The 19,572-nt window shown below is 40.8% G+C and overlaps 1 protein-coding gene across 1 annotated transcript in view; it reads left to right on the plus strand.

Moving 5' to 3' along the window:
- RPRD1B (regulation of nuclear pre-mRNA domain containing 1B) overlaps positions 1-19,572 on the plus strand; it is a 52,428-nt gene that overhangs the window by 11,457 nt on the left and 21,399 nt on the right. Inside the window, exons 3-6 of the mRNA XM_046678355.1 lie at positions 2,000-2,133; positions 9,512-9,624; positions 11,178-11,304; positions 17,360-17,535. Coding sequence (XP_046534311.1) covers positions 2,000-2,133; positions 9,512-9,624; positions 11,178-11,304; positions 17,360-17,535 — 550 coding nt within the window. The remainder of the gene's footprint in view (positions 1-1,999; positions 2,134-9,511; positions 9,625-11,177; positions 11,305-17,359; positions 17,536-19,572) is intronic.

Consider the following 19,572-nt stretch of genomic DNA (forward strand, 5'->3'; position numbering starts at 1 on the left):
GGAAGGACTCACTGAAAAGGTGCTATGTAAGGTAAGTATACACCTGAAGGAGGAGAGAGAACGAGCCATGCCACCACCTGGGGAAACGTGGTTCCAGGCCAAGTGAACTTTAAGTGCAAAGGCCCTGAGGCGGGAGGGCCAGGGTAGTTGTAGGGGAGGGAGGAGGTCAGGGAGTAGGAGATAAGGCCTCGGAATAATGGGCTGGGTTGAGAAGGGCATCATAGGCTTTATAAGAACTTTCACTGTATTCTGAGGGAGAATGAGAAAACCGTGAAAGTTTTGAGCAAAAGAGTGACGTCATCTGCCTTAACACACTAGCTAGAATTATGTTTTTAAAGCTTAGAATAGATTGTAGGAGGACAAGTGTGGAAGCAGGGAGACCGATAATGAGGCTGTTGTAGTAATCAGGCAAGAGATGATAGTGGCTTGGACCAGGTTGTTAGCAGAAGAGGTGAGAAGTAATTTGTTTCTAGATATATTTTGAAGGTGGAATAAGTGTTTGATCTCAAATATCAAATAATTAGGTCATATCTTCAAGTTTTATAAACTACTAGTGGAAATGTTTTTACCTTTTTTTCCTCTCTCTCACCTTTGACTAAAAGAAAAAAGGTTTAAGAAAAAATAATTTGTATGTACCCTGATTTAGTACTTGGACCCCAATTCAGTGAAACTTGTCGCTAATAATTCATAAGTAATACAATATGACTGGATTAGGTTGAAACCTCACTTCACCTTGAATGTTAACATAAGTTTTAGAAAAGTGCTGTCAGGGCTGAGGGGAGGTGAAATTCCCATCTCGGTGCATTTGGTGTGGTTTCTTCTTGAAGTTCCCATTAAAGATATTGACTTAGATACTGAGATGTCAGGGTGTCCCTTCCTGTTTGAAGTCACTCAGTGTAAGATCATTGACATCCGGACAGCTTTCCAACCAGAACGGTTCATCGTAACACAGTGGAGGATGGGGAATTCGTTTTCCTTTCAGAAAGTCTCCCCCCACTCTTCCACTTGCTGTCTGCCATTTTATGGCAAGCAGCTGGTTCACATCAAGTGCTAGTTATAGTCAGCTCATTGAAAAATGTTGTTTCAGGATTATAATATGTCAGGAAAAAAACTAGCTTCTTTCAGAAATAAATTACAGAGGACAGTCTTATACTCACTGTGTTCTAAGATTATCTGTTAGACACTTTTGTGTGCACCTGGAATACAAACCTCGTCCAGAATTAAAAAATCATGAAGTGTGGGGCTGACCCGGTGGCTTAGTGGTTAAGTTTGCTCCACTTCAGTGGCCCAGGGTTTGCGGTTTCAGATCTTGGGCACAGACCTACACAGTGCTCATCAGGCCATGCTGTGGTGGCGTCCCACGTACAAAATAGGAAGACTGGCACAGTTATTAGCTCAGGGGCAATCTTCCTCACCAAAAAAAAGAAGTAGTTAATGTAAAGTTGAGATCAGTCTTGGCATATATGCATGGACAATTGTATTTATACTTGTAGAGGTCTTGGTGTGTTAGCATTGATGAGTTGTAGTGAATTTATTCCCCATTCTAAACATTTGTGGGTTTTTTAGAAAATTTTTTTCTATCCTTAAAAGTTTTGGCCCCCCTTTAATTTCCAGCAGAATGTTTGGCACTAGATTTCAGTTAATGTCTTCTTAAAAAGCAATCTGTCACAATTAATAGGATCGATTTTTGATAATTCTCTGTCTGTAAAAATCAACCATTGGCTTTTTGCCCTTTTTGCCCCATCTCTCAAAGGGGATAAAAGGCACAGATTACTTCTGTAACATAATTCCTCTCTCATCCCTGTACACCACAGGAAGAATGCAGTTTCTGGTCAAGTTTTGGGTAACCATTTATCACAAAATGTACCTTACTCTTCCTTCTGTTTTTAAATATGTAAATCATTTAGTCAGTTGTTGATTTTTTTTTTTAAGCAGATCTGTCATAATCAAAAACAAAAAATCTTAAGCTTATACATATCTTTTCGTCTTTTCTGGGCAGAGAGGCAGATGAAGGCTGTAAAAAACCTTTAGAAAGATTGCTGAACATCTGGCAAGAAAGAAGTGTGTATGGCGGCGAGTTCATACAGCAGCTGAAGCTGTCTATGGAGGACTCCAAGAGCCCTCCCCCCAAAGGTAGAAACATCACCACATGTTTACAGCTCTTGGTCTTTGCCTACTTTCGAATCAAATATGAAAAGCTGCAGTGGGGGTTGCTGTGAACCACCAGCGATTATATGATTCTTCAGAGAGAGATGATCATAAATGATGGTGAGAATTTATGTAGTGCTCGAAGCGTGTAAGCCTGGCTCTAGTGTTCATGCTATTCATCATCTCACACCCTGAATTTTGCTCTGTATTCTCCTTGGCTCTCTCCTGCCTTTCAGAGACTTTCTTTGCACAAGGGAAAGGAACAACAAAGTTGTCTAGAGTTGGGGGAAACTAGGCAGTACTCAGGACTAAGATTTTGTCCTAGCCCTGCACTAACTGCTGTAGGATCTTGAATAGTACCTTAGCCCTTTTAGAACTTGGTTTCATTAAATACTGATGTGACTTTGGAACATACTTTTGATGGTTATCAGCTTGCCGTCTAAAATTGATTTTGGTCTTTACTGAAGCCAGGATATCCTCAGGAAGTGTGGACAGGTATGTGTGTGAATTTTACCACTTCTTTCTTAAGAGCTTATGTTATTTTTTTTCTTTAAAGAGGAGTAAGATCAAACGTTATTTGGTTCTTTGGGTTCTGGTTAGCTGCAGTTTGATTCTAGTTGGCATGACATGTTTCTAAGCTACAGATCTGCTCTGACTGCACACATACTCATTGCCTAGAGCATCAAGTCCAAGTACTAACATAGTATTTAGGACCCTTTATAATCTGAACTAGTTTGCTTTTCCAGATGTTGCCATTCCCTCATGTACACCATATTCTTGGGCCGTTCTAAATTACCAGCAGTTTCCCCTCTGGATGCTCAGTTGGCACCACTTCCTTTGTATCTGCTGTTGCCTCTGCCTGAAACGTCCTTCTGTCCCTTTTACTGTGTGGTGACCTCTTCAAGAATGCTGTTCTCATTCTGACACCTTCTCTATCTTGTCTGGGCATGTGTAGCCATTCCCTCTGTGTTCCTCTGGTACTTTGTACATGTCTCTGCCGTAGAACTTAGCCATGATTAGCATATGATAATATCATTCATTCAGTAAGCCTTTATTCTGTACCTTTCATGATCTCTTCCAGGGCTGTTTATATGCATTTCACTTTCCTGTGAAACGAAAGATTAGAGGCTTTCTAAGAATGACATAAGTGTTTACAGGCTGCAGGTCATTTTTGTTTTACTTGGAGTTGTAGAAAACAATTTTGGGATCACTCTGGTGGTAGCTTCTGGAAAGCAAGGTGTTCTGTTTTGGATTCTGATAGTGTTTGTACTGTGTCCTGTGGAGATGTTCTGCAGAGCGTTGGGGAAGTATCCAGCATTCTTTTCTCTGCTCAGTCTTAGAGTTCGTTGGTAAACAGTGCTGATTTTTTAAAATACCTTTAAGGCAAATAGGAGAGCTCTGGAAGATGATGTTTAAAGCTAAGTGTTGAATTTCAATTCACCAAGCATTTGCCAGATATGTACTTTGAGTAACTGCTATGCTTGATGCTACAGGAAAGAACGAGAGGAGTGAGAAATGGTTCTGCACTCAGGGAGCAGTCAGACAAATTGGGGAATTTGTGGCAGTGGTAGATTTGAAAATAGCTCCCTTGAGTTTCTGGGTTTTTTTTTTGAGCGTCTAGACATTAACAACAGTAGAGCCGGTATTCCTCTATGTGGAGGGTAATGCTGGTCCAGGGATAATTTCTTTCTCTGTTCTGTAAAGACGACACATCTCAAAAGGTTACAATGTGTGTATAGTCCCAACTCACTCACTCTGTCTTCGCATTGTCGTCTTTGGACCTGAGTTATCAGAATATTTTACCACAGTCCTTTCAAAATACTGATGAGTTCTTCAGACGTTTATTTCCAAATTTAAATAGTCCTTTCAGATTTCAGCTTTGATTCATGGGTAATTCTTTGTCTTCAGACAACTTTTTAGAGTTTAACTTTGAAATAACATTTTTGCTTTGAAACTGTGACAGATCTTCTAGCATTGGAAAATGTGTGAGTTTAGGAATTTTGTTTTAGAACTCGAGGTTTCTAGAGTTTATATACCTGTCTCCCCAGGTGTTCTAGAGTTGTCTCTCTGTTCTAGGGAATACTCAGGCTGCTGCTTGACTGAATGGAACTTCGTTATTTACTTGAGTCACATGTGAATCACGCGGTATCCTATAGTTGCGGGATTTAGAAAGGAACTGTAGATACAAAGGGAAAAGCATTTATTGAGCACTGTTAGGCACCAGCCACTCTGCTGGCTGCTTTTCGTATTCATTTATTTTAAACCCTTATGACTACTCTCTGAATTTGGTATTATTTTCATATTTCAGATGAGAATACTAAGGCTCAAAAGGGTATAGTAATTTTGTCCAAATAGATGTAATTGGTAAGTAGAGAATTCAGACCCACTTCTATATGACTTTAAAGCCTGTGTTCTTCGCACCATACTTTTTCCTTGAAACCACATGGATTCAGTAGACTTGAATTAAGGTGTGGATTCATGAACAGGTCACCCAGCTTTCCTGGACCTTAATATAGTTAGTTTAGCTATTCAGAGCAAGGATTTGAAATGAGACTACCAGTGTATTAATCCCAGCTCTGCCACTTCGAAGCTGTGTGACCTTGGGCATGGCATTTGACCCCTCTGAGCCTCAGGTTCCTCGTTGTACAATATGGCTATTAATAGTAATACCTCATAGGGTTGTTCTGAGGATTACTTGAGATAATGTAGGTAAGATGTTATTAATGTGATATGATTTTTATTCCCCCTGCCCTGTTCTAATATCTGATATTCTAAATTTCTGGATATGAACTAGTAGCAAAAGTGGGGGAGATTGGTTAGTATTTTCAGTCCCCCAGATTTTGTGCCAGGCAAAATCACAAGGGTTAAGAGCAGGAGCTCTAGGCCCAGCTTCCCAGGTTCAAGTCCAGACCTGGCCGCTCAGTTCAGTGAGTGATACGGGTAGTACGGTCAGAGCTGTGCCTTGGGTGTCAGCCCTTTGCTTGCTGCAGACCTTTTTCTCTCTACAAGTAAAGTTTAATATGCTTTTTTAAAAATTTCCCCTTATTTTGCAGGGAGGGAGCGAAGAATGAGGGAGCTGTTGCCAACAATATTTCCTGATTCTTTTTTCATTCTAAAAATAATAAAAATCTGTGGGATTTTTTTTTTAATCACAGAAAATTTCAAGTGGATCCTTTAGAAGATCCAGCTTTATGGGTAGATGGCTGCATTTTGTAATGTTATTTGCGATCCTTCAGTCTAGGTTTTTGCCTTAAAATTAGTTTCACAGTTTGCCATAATGTCTGGAATCTACCACAATCAGGTCTCCAAGAGGCATACCATAAACTCTTAGGTACCAGAGGGACTTGAAGGTTAGCTGAGTACAAGCCCCCTGGAGACCCAGGGACAGATTGGAGGGTAGAATAGAAGGTGCACAATATGAGGACAGGATGGTTTTGGCCACCCATAGTGTTTGCCCTGCCTGTAAACAGAGTGGTTGAGTGAGTAAAAAAGGGAGTGTAGATACTGTGATCAGAAGCCAACTTGAGAGTGGAAGGTGCCTTATCTTAGACGTAGGAATGGACTGACAGATTTCCTAGGCTATTTTTAATGGCTGTCTGACTACACTGAGAACACTGCTAACTTGGTACTAGTGAGTCAGGGGAGAATTGCTAGAGCACGCTGTCCCATTTGTGTAAAGGGAAGCATTGATAGTCGTTTCTGGCATGGCTCTAGCACTCTTCAAGCTCTATGCTTCCTCTGCCTTCAAGAGGTTTCAAACAGGTCTGTTGACGCTTGTCTAGGTATTATAGGAATGTAAAGGAATAAGAAACTCAGTGTTTCTATCAGAGAGGTAAGGCCTGTGTCCGCCAATGGCCATACAAAGTAGCAAGGGCCAAGCACTTTCAAAGAGAGGCCCCAGTGCTGTGGGAGTTAGAGGGAGATGATGCCGACTGAGAGAAGGAGGGAGTGCTCGAGATGATGTTACCATTACCACAAGTAGGCTTTGAACTTAGGTGGCCATTCCAGGTTTTCAAATAGAGGTGTGACGGGGTGAGAGCTCAGCTTTAGAGAGATTAATTTCATAAGAGTGTAGTCTGAGTTGGAAAAGGAGTGACTGGAGGCAAGGATTGGTTGGAACAGTGGTCGGGACGAGACATGATAAAAGACAGATTGCTGGTAAGAGGCTGTGGGAAGGAGTAGGAAGAGGAGATATGTAAGAATCCCTCAGAGGTGTGGCATCTGCTAGAAGTCGGGACTTCAAGAGAGATTCCGGGGGTCTCAGGTTTTGTGGTTGGAAGATGGGGCCAGTGAAAGTGTTCATAGTGGAAATAGATAGCTCAGCAAAGAAGGAACCCGAAGGGGGAATGATGAATAATTCATTTCTAGTAGGTCCTCCAAGTGGAGATAAGCGAGAACTGGAAAAGTAGAATGATATAGTTACCTCCTGCTATACCCTCTTGCATCAGCATGGCAGAGGACGGAAATGGCCCTGAGACTGTTTTCATCAGTTTGATTTCAATTTTTAATGAGTCAGTGGCAGCATGAAGTGGTAAAAACTCCAGATTAGGAGGCAGACGACTTTGCCTGTAGGATCCAGACTTAGACTCACGAGCTCTCAGACTCTGGACAAACCGCAGCCTGTGGACCTTGACATGCTCGTGAAAAGCATAGGTGGGGAAAACAGAAACAGGTCTATCTGAGGCCTTCCAGTGCCAACGTTCGTGATTCTGAGTGTCCTAGGATATTTGGTGATGTGTGGTTTTTATATGCAATAATTTCTGTATGAGAGTTTGAAAACTGAAGAATTCAAAATTTATAAGTTTTTCTACCTTCTTTTGTGTATTTAACATCTATTTATTTATTTATTGAGCAGGTGCTCGGAGGTGAACAGAACATAAGTTTTTTTTTTTTGCCCTTGGAGTTACATTCTAGTGGCCACTCCTCCACACAGCCACTTTGATGCTGTAGTGGCTAAATGTCTGGGGGGGCCATACCACACACTATAGATAAATTAGGCAGCTGCTGTGTGCTAAGTACTGTTAGATATTTCACATGCAAATTATATCCTAACAAATTTTCTGTTTTAGAAATATAGCAGTCCTTGCTTTGCATAGTAGTGCAAAACTGTAAAAAATGACCATGCAAGCTGAAACCATGCAAAGTGATCTTAATAAATCAATGGGAAAAATCATGATTGTTCTATGACTTTTAAAATTTTTTGTCAAAAAATTGAAAGCTCACTGTTGATTACAAATGTATAGAGAAACAAAGAAGATTCTAAAACTAGTATTTATTTATTGTGCTATGACATGAAAAATTAGAAACATTGAGAATTAAAGTGTTTTATTTCTTTGTAACAAACTTATCAAGAGTGGGTTGAACAAAGGTTGCTTTCTTAGATAATTGATGATATGGAAGAAGCATCTTTTCTGTCTTAGTGTATTGTCATACTTCTTCCTAAATTCGGATCAGCTTCCAACATTTTATCCCTTGTGCTTTCAGTGTCATGAAATATCTCTGAGAGTTCCTTTAATATGAAGTTTTTTGTCAGCATCACTCTAAGACATTGTCATCCTTTTCATCACAGCCCCTTTCTTCATTTTTGTTGCTATGTTGGCCTTCACTAAATTCCTCTTGCTGTGAATCTGGTCTGTAGAAGGGTGTGACAGCACCAGCCTTCCTACAGCCAGCTGTTTCTTCTACAACTCCATTTATGTTCCATTCACCTGTCTCTTCCAGCATTAATTTTAGTTTCTTTGCTGCGCTTTCATCTTTCTCAGTCGGTTCCCTGTTTTGATTAGTCATTTTTATAAAACGTCACGTGGATTTTATCACTGGGAGACAACAGAACTAAACACTTTGCCGTCTGTGTGAACTGAATAACAAATGTGCAGTGACCCATCACTGACCTTGAAAGAAGTAATGTGATCGGTGATCATGATACACTTGTGTTATTTACATAGTTGTCTGTGGGCTGAAGTTAGCCGTGGAGTTTGTTGTTTGTGCAGTTACTCTGGATTCACACACCATGGTATCTGAAATTTGAACCATGTTATTGGGGGGACTGGTGTCGTTTACACAGTGGTAATAAATCCATGCATAATAGAATCATGCAAAGTGAGGACTGCCTCTACTGCAAATGCTGCTGTTTCTTTTTTTCAGTAGAATAGACAAACAACATTAAGAAAAGATGAAACATGATATTGACTTTGCTTTCACGTCAAACATAGTTTGGTCAGTTAATGTATAAGGTAGGAAACAGGAACTACATCCTTGATTCCAGAAGAAAGTGTTTAATTAAGCAAGAAGTGTACGTTATTCTGTGTATGACTCACAGAGTTCTGAGGCAGGTGCATGGTAACCCCTCATTTGACAGATGAGAGGGTAGTTGTGTGTTGCTAAGTAATTCGACTGCAGTGGATAGGGCACAGATTTTGAAGCCATACCTTTAGTTGAGTTATTTAACCTCTCTGGGTCTTCATTTTCTCACTTGAAAAATAGAGATATTACATCTTAGAATTGTTGAGGATTAAATGTAAAGAAACGATTGCAATGCCTGGTACATGTTAGGTGTCCGATAGTTTCTTGACTTTCCAAACCTGAATTTATCACTTAGATTTATGTCCCATGGTGGTTTGGCATGTATTTTGTATTGTCCAATTTGATGCAAAAGGAATGATTTTGGAATTAACACATCTGTCATAACAATTTAAAAGCATATGATACAAATAATAAAAAATGTAACCTGTTAGCCTCAAAAGTGGTTAATTTTAAACTGGTAACTTAAGTCATTTGTCTTAGTAGTGTCAATCATATTTCTAGTAATGGTTATTTTTAAGGTAAAATTAGGTTTGTTTTGCTTTTAAAAGGATAGTTTAAAGGATATTTGTGTTTAGAGTTTTTGACACAATTTTATTGATGGGTTTCTCTCTACTTTTGATTTTCTGAAATTATCCTTGAAAGCATAAAGTATCTCATTTTATATGTAGTACATTCTCTACAAACTCTTGCACACATCGGCTTGCTTCTTTATTATCTGATGGGTTTCTTACCACTTTACTTCTGTTAACTTTTTTTTTTAAGATAATGAGGTTTTTTAAATCAAATATGTTAGTTTGCTAACAAGTTTTAGATGCTTGTTTTCAGGAGTATTTTTCAAGTGAGTGAATCTGAGATGACAGACTAAGGCCATTTTGACTTTTCAGTAATGTAGGGAACTACCACCAATTTAAAAGACCAGGCATAAAGGTTAATGTTAAGCCATCTTGGAAATAGACACCCCTTCTGCCCTTTCTCACATGTGACCCATTGTACATAGCATTTGACTCTTACCTATGCAGGCTTTTGTGACCCAGATTTGTCACTTTTTTCTTTCGTCTAGCAACAGAGGAGAAGAAGTCTCTGAAGCGAACTTTTCAGCAGATACAAGAGGAGGAGGATGATGACTACCCTGGAAGCTACTCTCCCCAAGATCCTTCTGCAGGACCCCTCTTGGTATGTCTTGACCCCCAGAGTGTAGGGCACAGCGGCTTGGTGAAGTGACCTCTAGTTAAAGATTATGGCCACTAGGTGGCGGTGGTGACCACTAGTAGGGAATCACCAGAGGGCAGCTCCCAGGGCAGTGGGTGCAAGAGCCACCCAGTGAAGCTTGGCAGGCGGCAGGTTGACTTTGTCTTGGCATGCCGTGACTCTGGGATGGATTTCTGTTTTATGGAGTATGTCGACTTGGCTTTTTGTCATTCCTAGGAGTTGAAAATATTTTTACAAAGGAGATTTTTGTGAAAGGGGTATATAATGTTACCTTTCAGAAGTCCTCTGCTGTGGCTTGTCCCCAGTGGAAAGGTTGTTTTTTGTAAGTAAACACCTCATTAGTTTCTGTGGCCAGTCTGCATGGCAATAGCAAATTTGCTATAATATAACCTATTTATTGAAACAGAGCTACCGTTTACTGAGTTTTTAACCATATATTTGCATTATTTGGCTCTTATATAAGTTAACCCATGAACTCTGTGTGGTTGGTTCATTTTAGCTCTTTACTTATTTATTTACAGTCAAAGAAAATGAGGCCCAAGGAGACAGATTAAGTAATTTGCCCGATGTCTTAATTTGAATCCGGGTCTGACTAACGTCAGAGCTCATGCTGTTTTCCCTGAGTTACACTGCCCCTGATTTTGTCTAAAACAGCTTTTCTTCATTGCATATAGGTGTGTTCAAGGCCTATGTAAAGAGGAAGCCTGTCTGGTTTGTCTTATGTTAAAATGTCAAACTAAACTGGGGGATAAGTGAAGGCAGTGTTGGTCCATGTATCTTAGCATTTAAACACTTCAAGAGAACATCCTGAATTATCACTGTTCAGGATAACCTGACCACCATCTACATTGTTAACTGCTCCTGGGTCATTATGCATGGGCTAACCTGTCAGCATTCTGTGTTTTCTGACAATTTAAAAACTCCTTTTTGGTATACACAGAGTATGCAAATTGGTTTGTTCTTCCTGATTTTCTTTTCCCCCTTGTTTGTAATTAATGAGTTTGACACATTTAATTTTGGGAGTGGCTGCCGAAATTGAAAATGTCATCTTGCAACATCGTTCTGTAAAGCAAACCCAAGAAAGAATTAGAGTAGGTGGTGTCATTTCATTTAATCAGTCAACACAGAGTTGTTCAACATCTGATACGTGTACCTTTATTCTATATTGGAGACCATTCTGTACTAGAAATTATGCATCATTTGAAATTAGACAGGGTGAACCAGACTTCATTTTCTTAAGTTGCTAAAAATATACTCTTTAAAAAAATTGTGTTTTTAAAGAATTATGTAGAATTTTCTTCACGTTTGGCCATGGACTTAGAAAAATTACCTTTGTACCTTCTCTTAGAGTACATCTCGTTGACTTCAGCATCAGCTCTGGGACTAAGAACAGTTATCTTTTTACATGTCCAGAATGATCCTTTAGACTTTACCTCCACCTCATTTAACTCCCAGTTAGTTTCCTTTAAACCCCGTGTGTCTTACTGCATAGTGTTGTTTGTGTTCTCTTCGTCCAGACTGAGGAACTCATCAAAGCTCTGCAGGACCTGGAAAATGCCGCATCGGGGGATGCTACTGTCCGACAGAAAATTGCTTCTTTGCCCCAGGAAGTGCAAGATGTTTCTCTATTGGAAAAAATAACAGGTGAGAAGATAGAGTTTGGGTAAAAGGTGAGGGAACAGGAACATATCTCTAATGCATCAAACCCCAGGCATGCTAAGTATGGTCTGTTGAAAACAGTGCAAATTGTATGTGCAGGAGGCTGAGGGAGAGGGCATTAAATTCATGACCTTTTTACTAAAAGAAAAAAAAATTATGATTCAGCACTGTGTGATGTATACACTATGCACTGACACACCCCATAGATGATAGTGCCTTCAATGGCAAGAACTCCAGGTATGTATTGTTAGTGTCATTTTACCCTCCTGATGATCACCCCCAATTAAACAGGGAGTGGCAGTTGACATTATTCCCACTTTATGCTTGTGAAATTGAAGAAATGAAGCATGAACTAATATTTATAGAGTATGCTCTGTGTGAAATATTTCTACTCTTCTTGATAATCTTTGGAGATTGGTGAATGTCTATCGCCATATTGCATAGGAGGAAATTGAGGCTTTGAGAAGTTCGGTGTCTTGCCCAAGGTCACACAAATAGTGGATCTTGGGAGTCCAACCTAGGCTGCAAAGCCTATGTTCTTCCCATTACAAAAGCTCAGACGTTTTGTTCACTTTTTCTGAGGGCCACCATTTTCCCCTTCTGGTCTCTTCCTTGACTTGGCTGCTTCACTAATTTCCTCCCTATCCATCTGAGGGAAATCAAGGTTGTTCATGAAGTAGTTCCTTCATTCAACAAATATTTGAGGTACACTGTGTGGCAGATGCCCTTGGTTTCCTACCCACGTTCCTTCAGGGGTTAAGTGCAAAAAAGAAAAGTACCATGGGGCTGTGGGATGGAGAATGATTGAAGGAGGTTCTATTCTAAAGGTGTCAGGGAAGTGTCAGGGAAGGCCTTTCTGATGAGATGCTGTTTGATCAGAGGCCCAGATAAATTAGGAAGCACACTGTGAGGATATCTGAGGGAAGGAAGTGCCACCCAGACAGAGGGGACAGTAGTTGTAAAGACCTTCAGTCAGGAGCGTGCTTAGTTGGAGAACTCAACACGGAGGCCTTCTACATCATATAAGAAGCATTTCGGCTCATTTCATCTACTTCCCCAGCTCCAACGCTGAAACCCTACTGGATTTAACAGTCTGTTGATCCCATAGTCTATTGATCCTTCCACATTTTCCCAGCCTTCACTCTCCTTATGTCCTCATTTTCTTCTTTGCTCAGCCTAGAGTCTCTGTAATCACTATCTCACATATACCCTCAATCCCTTTTCCTCTCTTTCCCCTTCACTGTAGCCTCCTGGCAAAAATCCAGTGTTTCTCCTGGTTAAATCCAAGTTTTTTATTACAGTCATGTGTCACTTGACAGTGGGGATGTGGTCTGTCATTGACGGAGGTGTCATTATGTGGTGCATGAGTGTATTATTATTGTAAGGACCACCACATTTATTCTTACTGTCAGAATCACAAGCCGCAAAAATTGGAAACAATTAATGTAAAGCTAGCAATGTGTATGATTTCATTTGTCTGTTTTCACTGACCTAAAGTTCTCATTGGCTTTTTTTAATTACTTATTTTGATTTTTAATTGTGATAAAATACACCTAACAAAATTTACCATCTTAACCGTTGTGAAGTGTGCAGTTCAGTAGTGTTAAGTCCATTCCCGTTGTTGTGTAACCAACCTCCAGAACTCTTCATCTTATGAAACTGAAACTCTATGCCCATTAAGTAACAACAACTCCGTTCCTCCTCCCCCAGCCCCTGGTAACCACCATTCTTAAGTCCAGCTTTTCATCTCTTCCTTTCTTGTGCCCGCACAGCTGAATGTGGCTGGGAAAAACAAGTAAGACACATTGGCTGACTTTTCTTCCTATTTCTGTGGCAGAACATGCTGTTTTCTAAACCAGCCCCTCTCCCTGATTGTTAGACCTGTTCATTCTCATCTACTGAAGGACATTGCTCCAATAGGTCTCCCCTTTTTTCCTTCATTTTCTGTTTTTTCCCTTTACAGGATCATTCTCAACAGCATAAAACCAGGTATTTTTTTCCCATATGGGAAAAACTTTTTTCTTGATCCGTATCTTCATCTTGCAACTGCCTCATTTCTCTGTTCTTTATAGCAAAACATCCTATCCTAAATAGATTGCCTCTGCTCATCTGTCTCCATTTTCCCTGCTCTCTTTCTCTTGATTCCACTTTGTTGAAACTCTTCTTATCAGTGTTGGTGATGACTTCCATGTTGCTGAATTCAATTGTGATTTTTTTGCCTAATCTTAAGTTGAGGTCATCTTAACTTGACCTAAGTAACATTTGGCCCAGTTAATCATTTCTTCTTCCTGAGAATACTTTCTCACTTGATGTGGCAGACACAATGATGACCCCCCGAAAATGTCCATGTTCTGATCTCCAGAGCTTGTGAGTATATTGTCTTACATGGCAAAAGGGACTTTGCAGATGTGATTAAGTTAAGGATCTTGAGATGGGGAGATGATCCTGTTTCATTTGGGTGGGCCCAGTGTAGTCACAGGGCTTAAAAGAGGAAGATGGGAGGACAAGAGTCAGAGAAGGAGATATGACTGTGGAAGCAGAAGTTGGGGAGTGGTGCATTTTGAAGATAGAGGAAAGGGCCACAACAATAAATATTAAGAGAATACATTTGTGTTGTTTTAAGCCAATAAATTTGTGGTAATTTGTTACAGCAGCATTGGAGACTAGGACCCCATTTTTCATAGCTTTCCTCTTCTCTCTCTGGCCATATCTTTTCAGTCTCCTTTGCTAGTTTCTTCACTTCTTCTTGACCTCTTAATGTTGAGCACTTAGCTCTCCTCTCTAGCTAGTTTCAGTGACGGTTCCTCTCATCCAGTTTGATGACTTTCGATAACAATTTTTATGCTAATGATTCCCTAATTTACATCTCTAATGTTGACCCCTCCCTTGAACTTGAGACCCATATATCCAGCCTCCTGCTCAGTGTTACTAGTTGGATGTCTCAAAAGACATTTCAAACTTTATCCCAAACCAAATATTCATCTTACCTCCAAAATTCATTTCTCTCATGGTCTTCCCCATCTCCATAAACGACCTTTTATCATTTCTGTTGAGCAGGACCAAAACTAGTTTCTGACATCTTGTCACCACCTCTACCATTACACTTGGTGCGGGTTACCACCATCTTTACTTGGATTGTTACAGTAGCCTCCTACCTGGTGTCCCCGCTTCCTTGTCCCCACCCCAGCCATCATTCTCTTCTCAACATAGTAACCAGAATGCTCTGTTAAAGAGGCAGTTGCTTCATGTCTCCCTCTACTTGAAGCACTCCAGTCACAGGGGCTCCTGGCCAGGCACTCTCCCCTCCTGGGCCTTTGTGTTTGGTGTTCCCTCTGCCTGGAATGATCTTCCCCAGAGTCACATGGCTTGTTCTCACTTCCTCCAGGCTTTGGTTTACGTATCACCTCAGTGAAGCCTACCCTGGTCACCTTATTTAAAATTGTAATCCTCCCTCTCAGTGCCCCATTTTTTCTCTCTGTCTTATTTTTCTCTATGGTTCTTTTTTTTTTTTTGAGGAAGATTAGCCCTGAGCTAACATCTGCTGCCAATCCTCCTGTTTTTGCTGAGGAAGACTGGCCCTGAGCTAACATCCGTGCCCATCTTCCTCTACTGTATATGTGGGACACCTGCCACAGCATGGGTTGCCAAGCGGTGCCATGTCTGCACCCGGGATTTGAACCGGTGAACCCAGGGCCACCGAAGTGGAACGTGCACACTTAACTGCTGCGCCACCAGCCCAGCCCCATTCTCTATAGTTCTTATCTTTAGCTGAAAAATAAGTAAAATACAGTATATTGTTTCTCTTCCTACCTGAGAATATGAACTCCTTGGGGATAGAAAGTTTTTGTCCTTTGTGTTCCTTGCTGACTCTGAGAGCCTAGAACAGTGTTGGGCACACGATAGGAGACCACGTCTTTGTTAAGCCAGTTGGAAGATTTTAGATATAAAAGTCTGATTGGAGTTGGTTTAGTGACAATGGTAGAAGAGGAGGGGGTTACAAGGAGTATAGATTACTTTTTTAAGGAGTTCTGCTGTAAAGGGAGCAGGGAAATGGATGAATAGCTGGAGAGCATGTTTGTATGCTGATGGTCATGCTTCAGGAGAGAGAGAAATTGATGAGGCATGGGGAAGCACAGGGGACAGCCGCAGAAACTGAATCTTGAAGGAAGAAAGAGGGGGTGGAATGCCTGTGCACAAGTGGAGGGCTGGCCAAAAGGCACACCGCCACTCATCTGTGTCTGTGTAACTTGGAGGGCAGAGCGTGTGAGGACAGCCACAGGTAAGTTCTCCAAAGCAGCATCTTGCTGCTACATTGTGACTGCATTTTTTCTATAGCTCATCAAACTGTTACAAGTTATTTTGCTGGGTTGTAATTGTGTGAATGAATTCTCTCTCTTGAACAAGTTCTTACAGGGTGAGAATTGATTTTTTAAAAACCTTGAACGGCAAGGAAAACACTAATTTTTTTTGCCACACACACTCAAACATCTCAATGAATTAACCATTTTTTAAAAAATCATATAGTCAGGCAATGACAAAGCTAAAACCCAGCTAACCACCCCAGCAGCTTGTTCCCAGACTGTAACGCCATGTAGAGGAATAGGTTTGCTGTCCTGTTTACCCTCTCTGACTGAGGTCATCTCTTTCTTTTGTATTCTGTTTGGCTCACTCCATCTCCTTCACCAAGAACATCTATTTGTTTCCGTATCCCAGAAGAGGACAGAAGTGCCTGATCTTTGGTATCAGACCTAATTTGGAATCCCTCAGCAGTTCATCTCCCAGCGTTCACATTAGGAAGACATCTAAATGCCAGACATTTTGCCAAACAGAGAAACTGTTGGGAATTCTGAATTCTGAATTACCTGTTAGAATGCTGAGGTCTCTCGCCTCTGACAACCTGTAATCATAGGGACATCATATCTATATCACTGTGTAACTCACTTTTAGTTTGTCCCACAGAACTACTGGAGTTTCTGGTGCACTTTGTTTGAAAGCACGCATCTACTCTTGATCCTTAAAGGCCTTTTTAAAATGAGATATACATATATAAAGTTCTAATCGCACCACCACCCATGTGTAATTAATTATATCAATTAATTTAAATACGAATTGTCATTTTATCTCATCCTCTCATTTCCTAATGTTAAGCCTTGTTCACCACTTCTTTCCAAGAATACTCGTTCTTATATGTAGATACCTCAGCACAGGTTTTTTCTAAACAATGAGTTGCAACCCATTAATTGGACATGAAATTGGTCTGGTAATGACCAACATATTTCTCTTAATGGAATAGGAGTAGAACACTTTGCACATGTTAGGATAAGGATTGTTTTATGACGCTTTTGTTGCTTTTAGTTTCGTATGTATTTATATAAGGTATATTTCTTACTGCGGGTCATGTTCAGAAGCATTTGAAAGCCTCTGTTCTTATTAGACCCTCTGTTTTGCTGAACGAAAGGAGAGAGCTCATCCCCAGTTTCCAGGCTTCCATAGTTTAAGAGGTAGAGTCCTATAGGTCTGATTTAGAGACCTGGCTTGAGTCCCCAGCTCCTCAGCCAACCACATGATATCAAACGTGTTGTATAGTTTTTTTTGTTTTAGTTTTCACACTCAAGTAATGAGTGCTTGCTTTGTATTTCAGAGGAATGTGCAAAGAATACATAATGAAATAATTTGAATGGGAGCACTTTTGAAATTCTCAGAGGCAAAGAGAAATTATTTCACATCTGACCTTAAATATCTTTCTGTTTGTTTTATTTGTAGAGCTTTTGCAGGAATAAACATTTAGAAATCCTTTGCCAGGTTCCCCTCCTTGTACAATTGCCTCACTCCAGGTGATTCAGAAATGTCCTGTCTTGTTGACAGCAGTGAGTGCCTTTGGAGTTCTCGATGAGCCAGTCCATTGTTCATCCACAGATTCTGGCTTATTCTTGGACTTTGTACATTAGGACAGAAGCTGTTAACCTCCCCCAGAAATGTTTGTGATCGTGCCTGTGTGATTTGTATATTGTCTCTATTTTTTGGTCTCATTTGTACTTAGACAAAGAGGCAGCTGAACGTCTTTCAAAAACAGTAGATGAAGCATGTCTGTTGCTAGCAGAATATAACGGGCGCCTGGCGGCAGAACTGGAAGACCGGCGCCAGCTGGCTCGGATGTTGGTGGAGTACACCCAGAACCAGAAAGATGTTTTGTCAGAAAAGGAGAAAAAACTAGAAGTGAGTACATTGCAGGGCAGACCCAGACTTCCCATGTTTCCCTTCCTGTAGCCCACATGAGGAGATTTTTATTATGCCTTTACTAACACATTTTTGTCTTTTAAGAAATTTATGAGATGAGAACATCCATCAGTTATTGTAATTATTTGAATCTAGTTGAAAATTGAAGTCGTGTTTTTATACGTCCGAGAAAGAACAAATTGGAATGTACGAAACAACTCTTAAATCACAGCATTTAGGATCTTAACCTTGCTTTAGTTTGAACTCACATTAAAAAAACAATTTGTAGGTTGAGGTACAAAAAGAACAGGAAGTCGGTGAAACCAAACAGTGTTTATTCTGTAGTATTTGGGAAATGCTTAAAAATTTCGGGATTATATGAGCTGTATTTCTGACTCGTATCCATGTGAAGTCCAGTCAATAGTCTGCCTCCAAGCTCTGTCTGCAGTCAGTTCTAAAATTTCACAGTAATGTTTGTGGAACCCAGTTCTCAAACTGTGAGAAGGAACTAATTTCTACCCTGAGTTCACATTAGTCTCAGTGACCTTGGGAAGGGGCTTCAGAACTGGTTTCTAACCCTGCATTTGTTTGGCTTTTTAATTAAGTGCGTGGTGGTTTAACCCCAGTGCTTAGTCCCTTGGGCTAGCAGAGCCAGCAGTGTGGATACCTGGGGACTTTTGCTTGCCTCAAGCTGCTAGGCTTCCTTTTCAGTAGTGTTTGCCCTTTTCTTAAAAGAGACAGAGAGCAGTTGCAGCCAGTGTTTTGGGAGGGGAGGGCAGTTTTGAGTTAGAGAACCAATCCCATATTAAAAGAAACAGCAGAGGGGGCCAGCCCAGTGGCATAGTGGTTAAGTTCACTTCGGCAGCCCAGGGTTCTTGGTTTTGGATTCCAGGCACAGACCTGTGCACCGCTCTTCAAGTTAGGCTGTGGTGGCAACCCACATACAAAAAATGGAGGAAGTTTGGCTCAGATGTTAGCTCAGTGACAATCTTCCTCAAGCAAAAAGAGGAAGACTGGCAACAGATGTTAGCTCAGGGCCAATCTTCCTCACACACAGAAAAACAAAACAAAACAGCAGAGTAGATAAGGGAGGAGGGGATAGTGTGTCTTCTACCTAGACCCCACCCCACTGCCCTGCACCCAGGAACATGTTCTCTGGCACAGAGGAAGGGAAAGTTGAGCCAGCCCTGTGGCTGACATTACAGTGTTTGCCTTACAACACAGTCAACTGACTTAAGGGGGCTCTTTTTACCATATCCTTACCTGCAATGATTATAGGAGCTATGATGGGCAGTGGTAGTAGGAACTTCACATTCCTAGCCAGCTTGAAATTGGTAGATGGCAAATAACTGTAAAAATAGTATGGTTTAGCTTTAGAAATCAACACTGACCAGAAATCCTAAAGGGAATTTCACAGGCAGTACCAGACGGTCATTTATCTGAAATGCTCATCTTTCACTGAGGAAGCATTTTCAGCACTGTGCCCGGGGACTAATAAGAGAGTGTAATTAATGATTCTGGTTGTAAGTCACCATGCCATCTGTTGAACTGGCCCTTGGCGACACATTAAGGGCTTTCTCTGATCTGTCAGGCATTGATTATCATGAGCAGCTGCTGTTGGGTGGAATGTGGCAAGCTACCATAGAGGACAGAGTCTTTGAGAAGGAGATTGGGTTGGTGAGTGGATTAACTGTTTGTTTCACTTCCTCACGGTTGCACTTTCCTCCCTGTATTTCTTGGGGGATCATTCTGGTTTCTGTCGAACCAGGGGTTGGCTGGATGCCACGAGAGGTCATTAAGGAAGAGAGGTGGCTCAGAGATTTGAGTCTTTTCTGTAGCTTTTCGGTCCAAATTCTTCCAGTCATCTGGACATTGGAATTCCATTGCTTAAGAATCAGAACAGGAGGGTCCCACCACTGGAAAGTACAGATTCTGAACTAAAGGTTCTTACCCCAAACCGTGTCTCTCAGCCTCTTGAGCAAAACCATTTATTGTAAAAAGGGAGCTAAATTTGCTGCATTTAAAAAAGCAAATGAC

Source organism: Equus quagga, chromosome 12, assembly GCF_021613505.1.
Source record: "Equus quagga isolate Etosha38 chromosome 12, UCLA_HA_Equagga_1.0, whole genome shotgun sequence".
In the NCBI taxonomy this organism is placed as follows: Eukaryota; Metazoa; Chordata; class Mammalia; order Perissodactyla; family Equidae; genus Equus; species Equus quagga.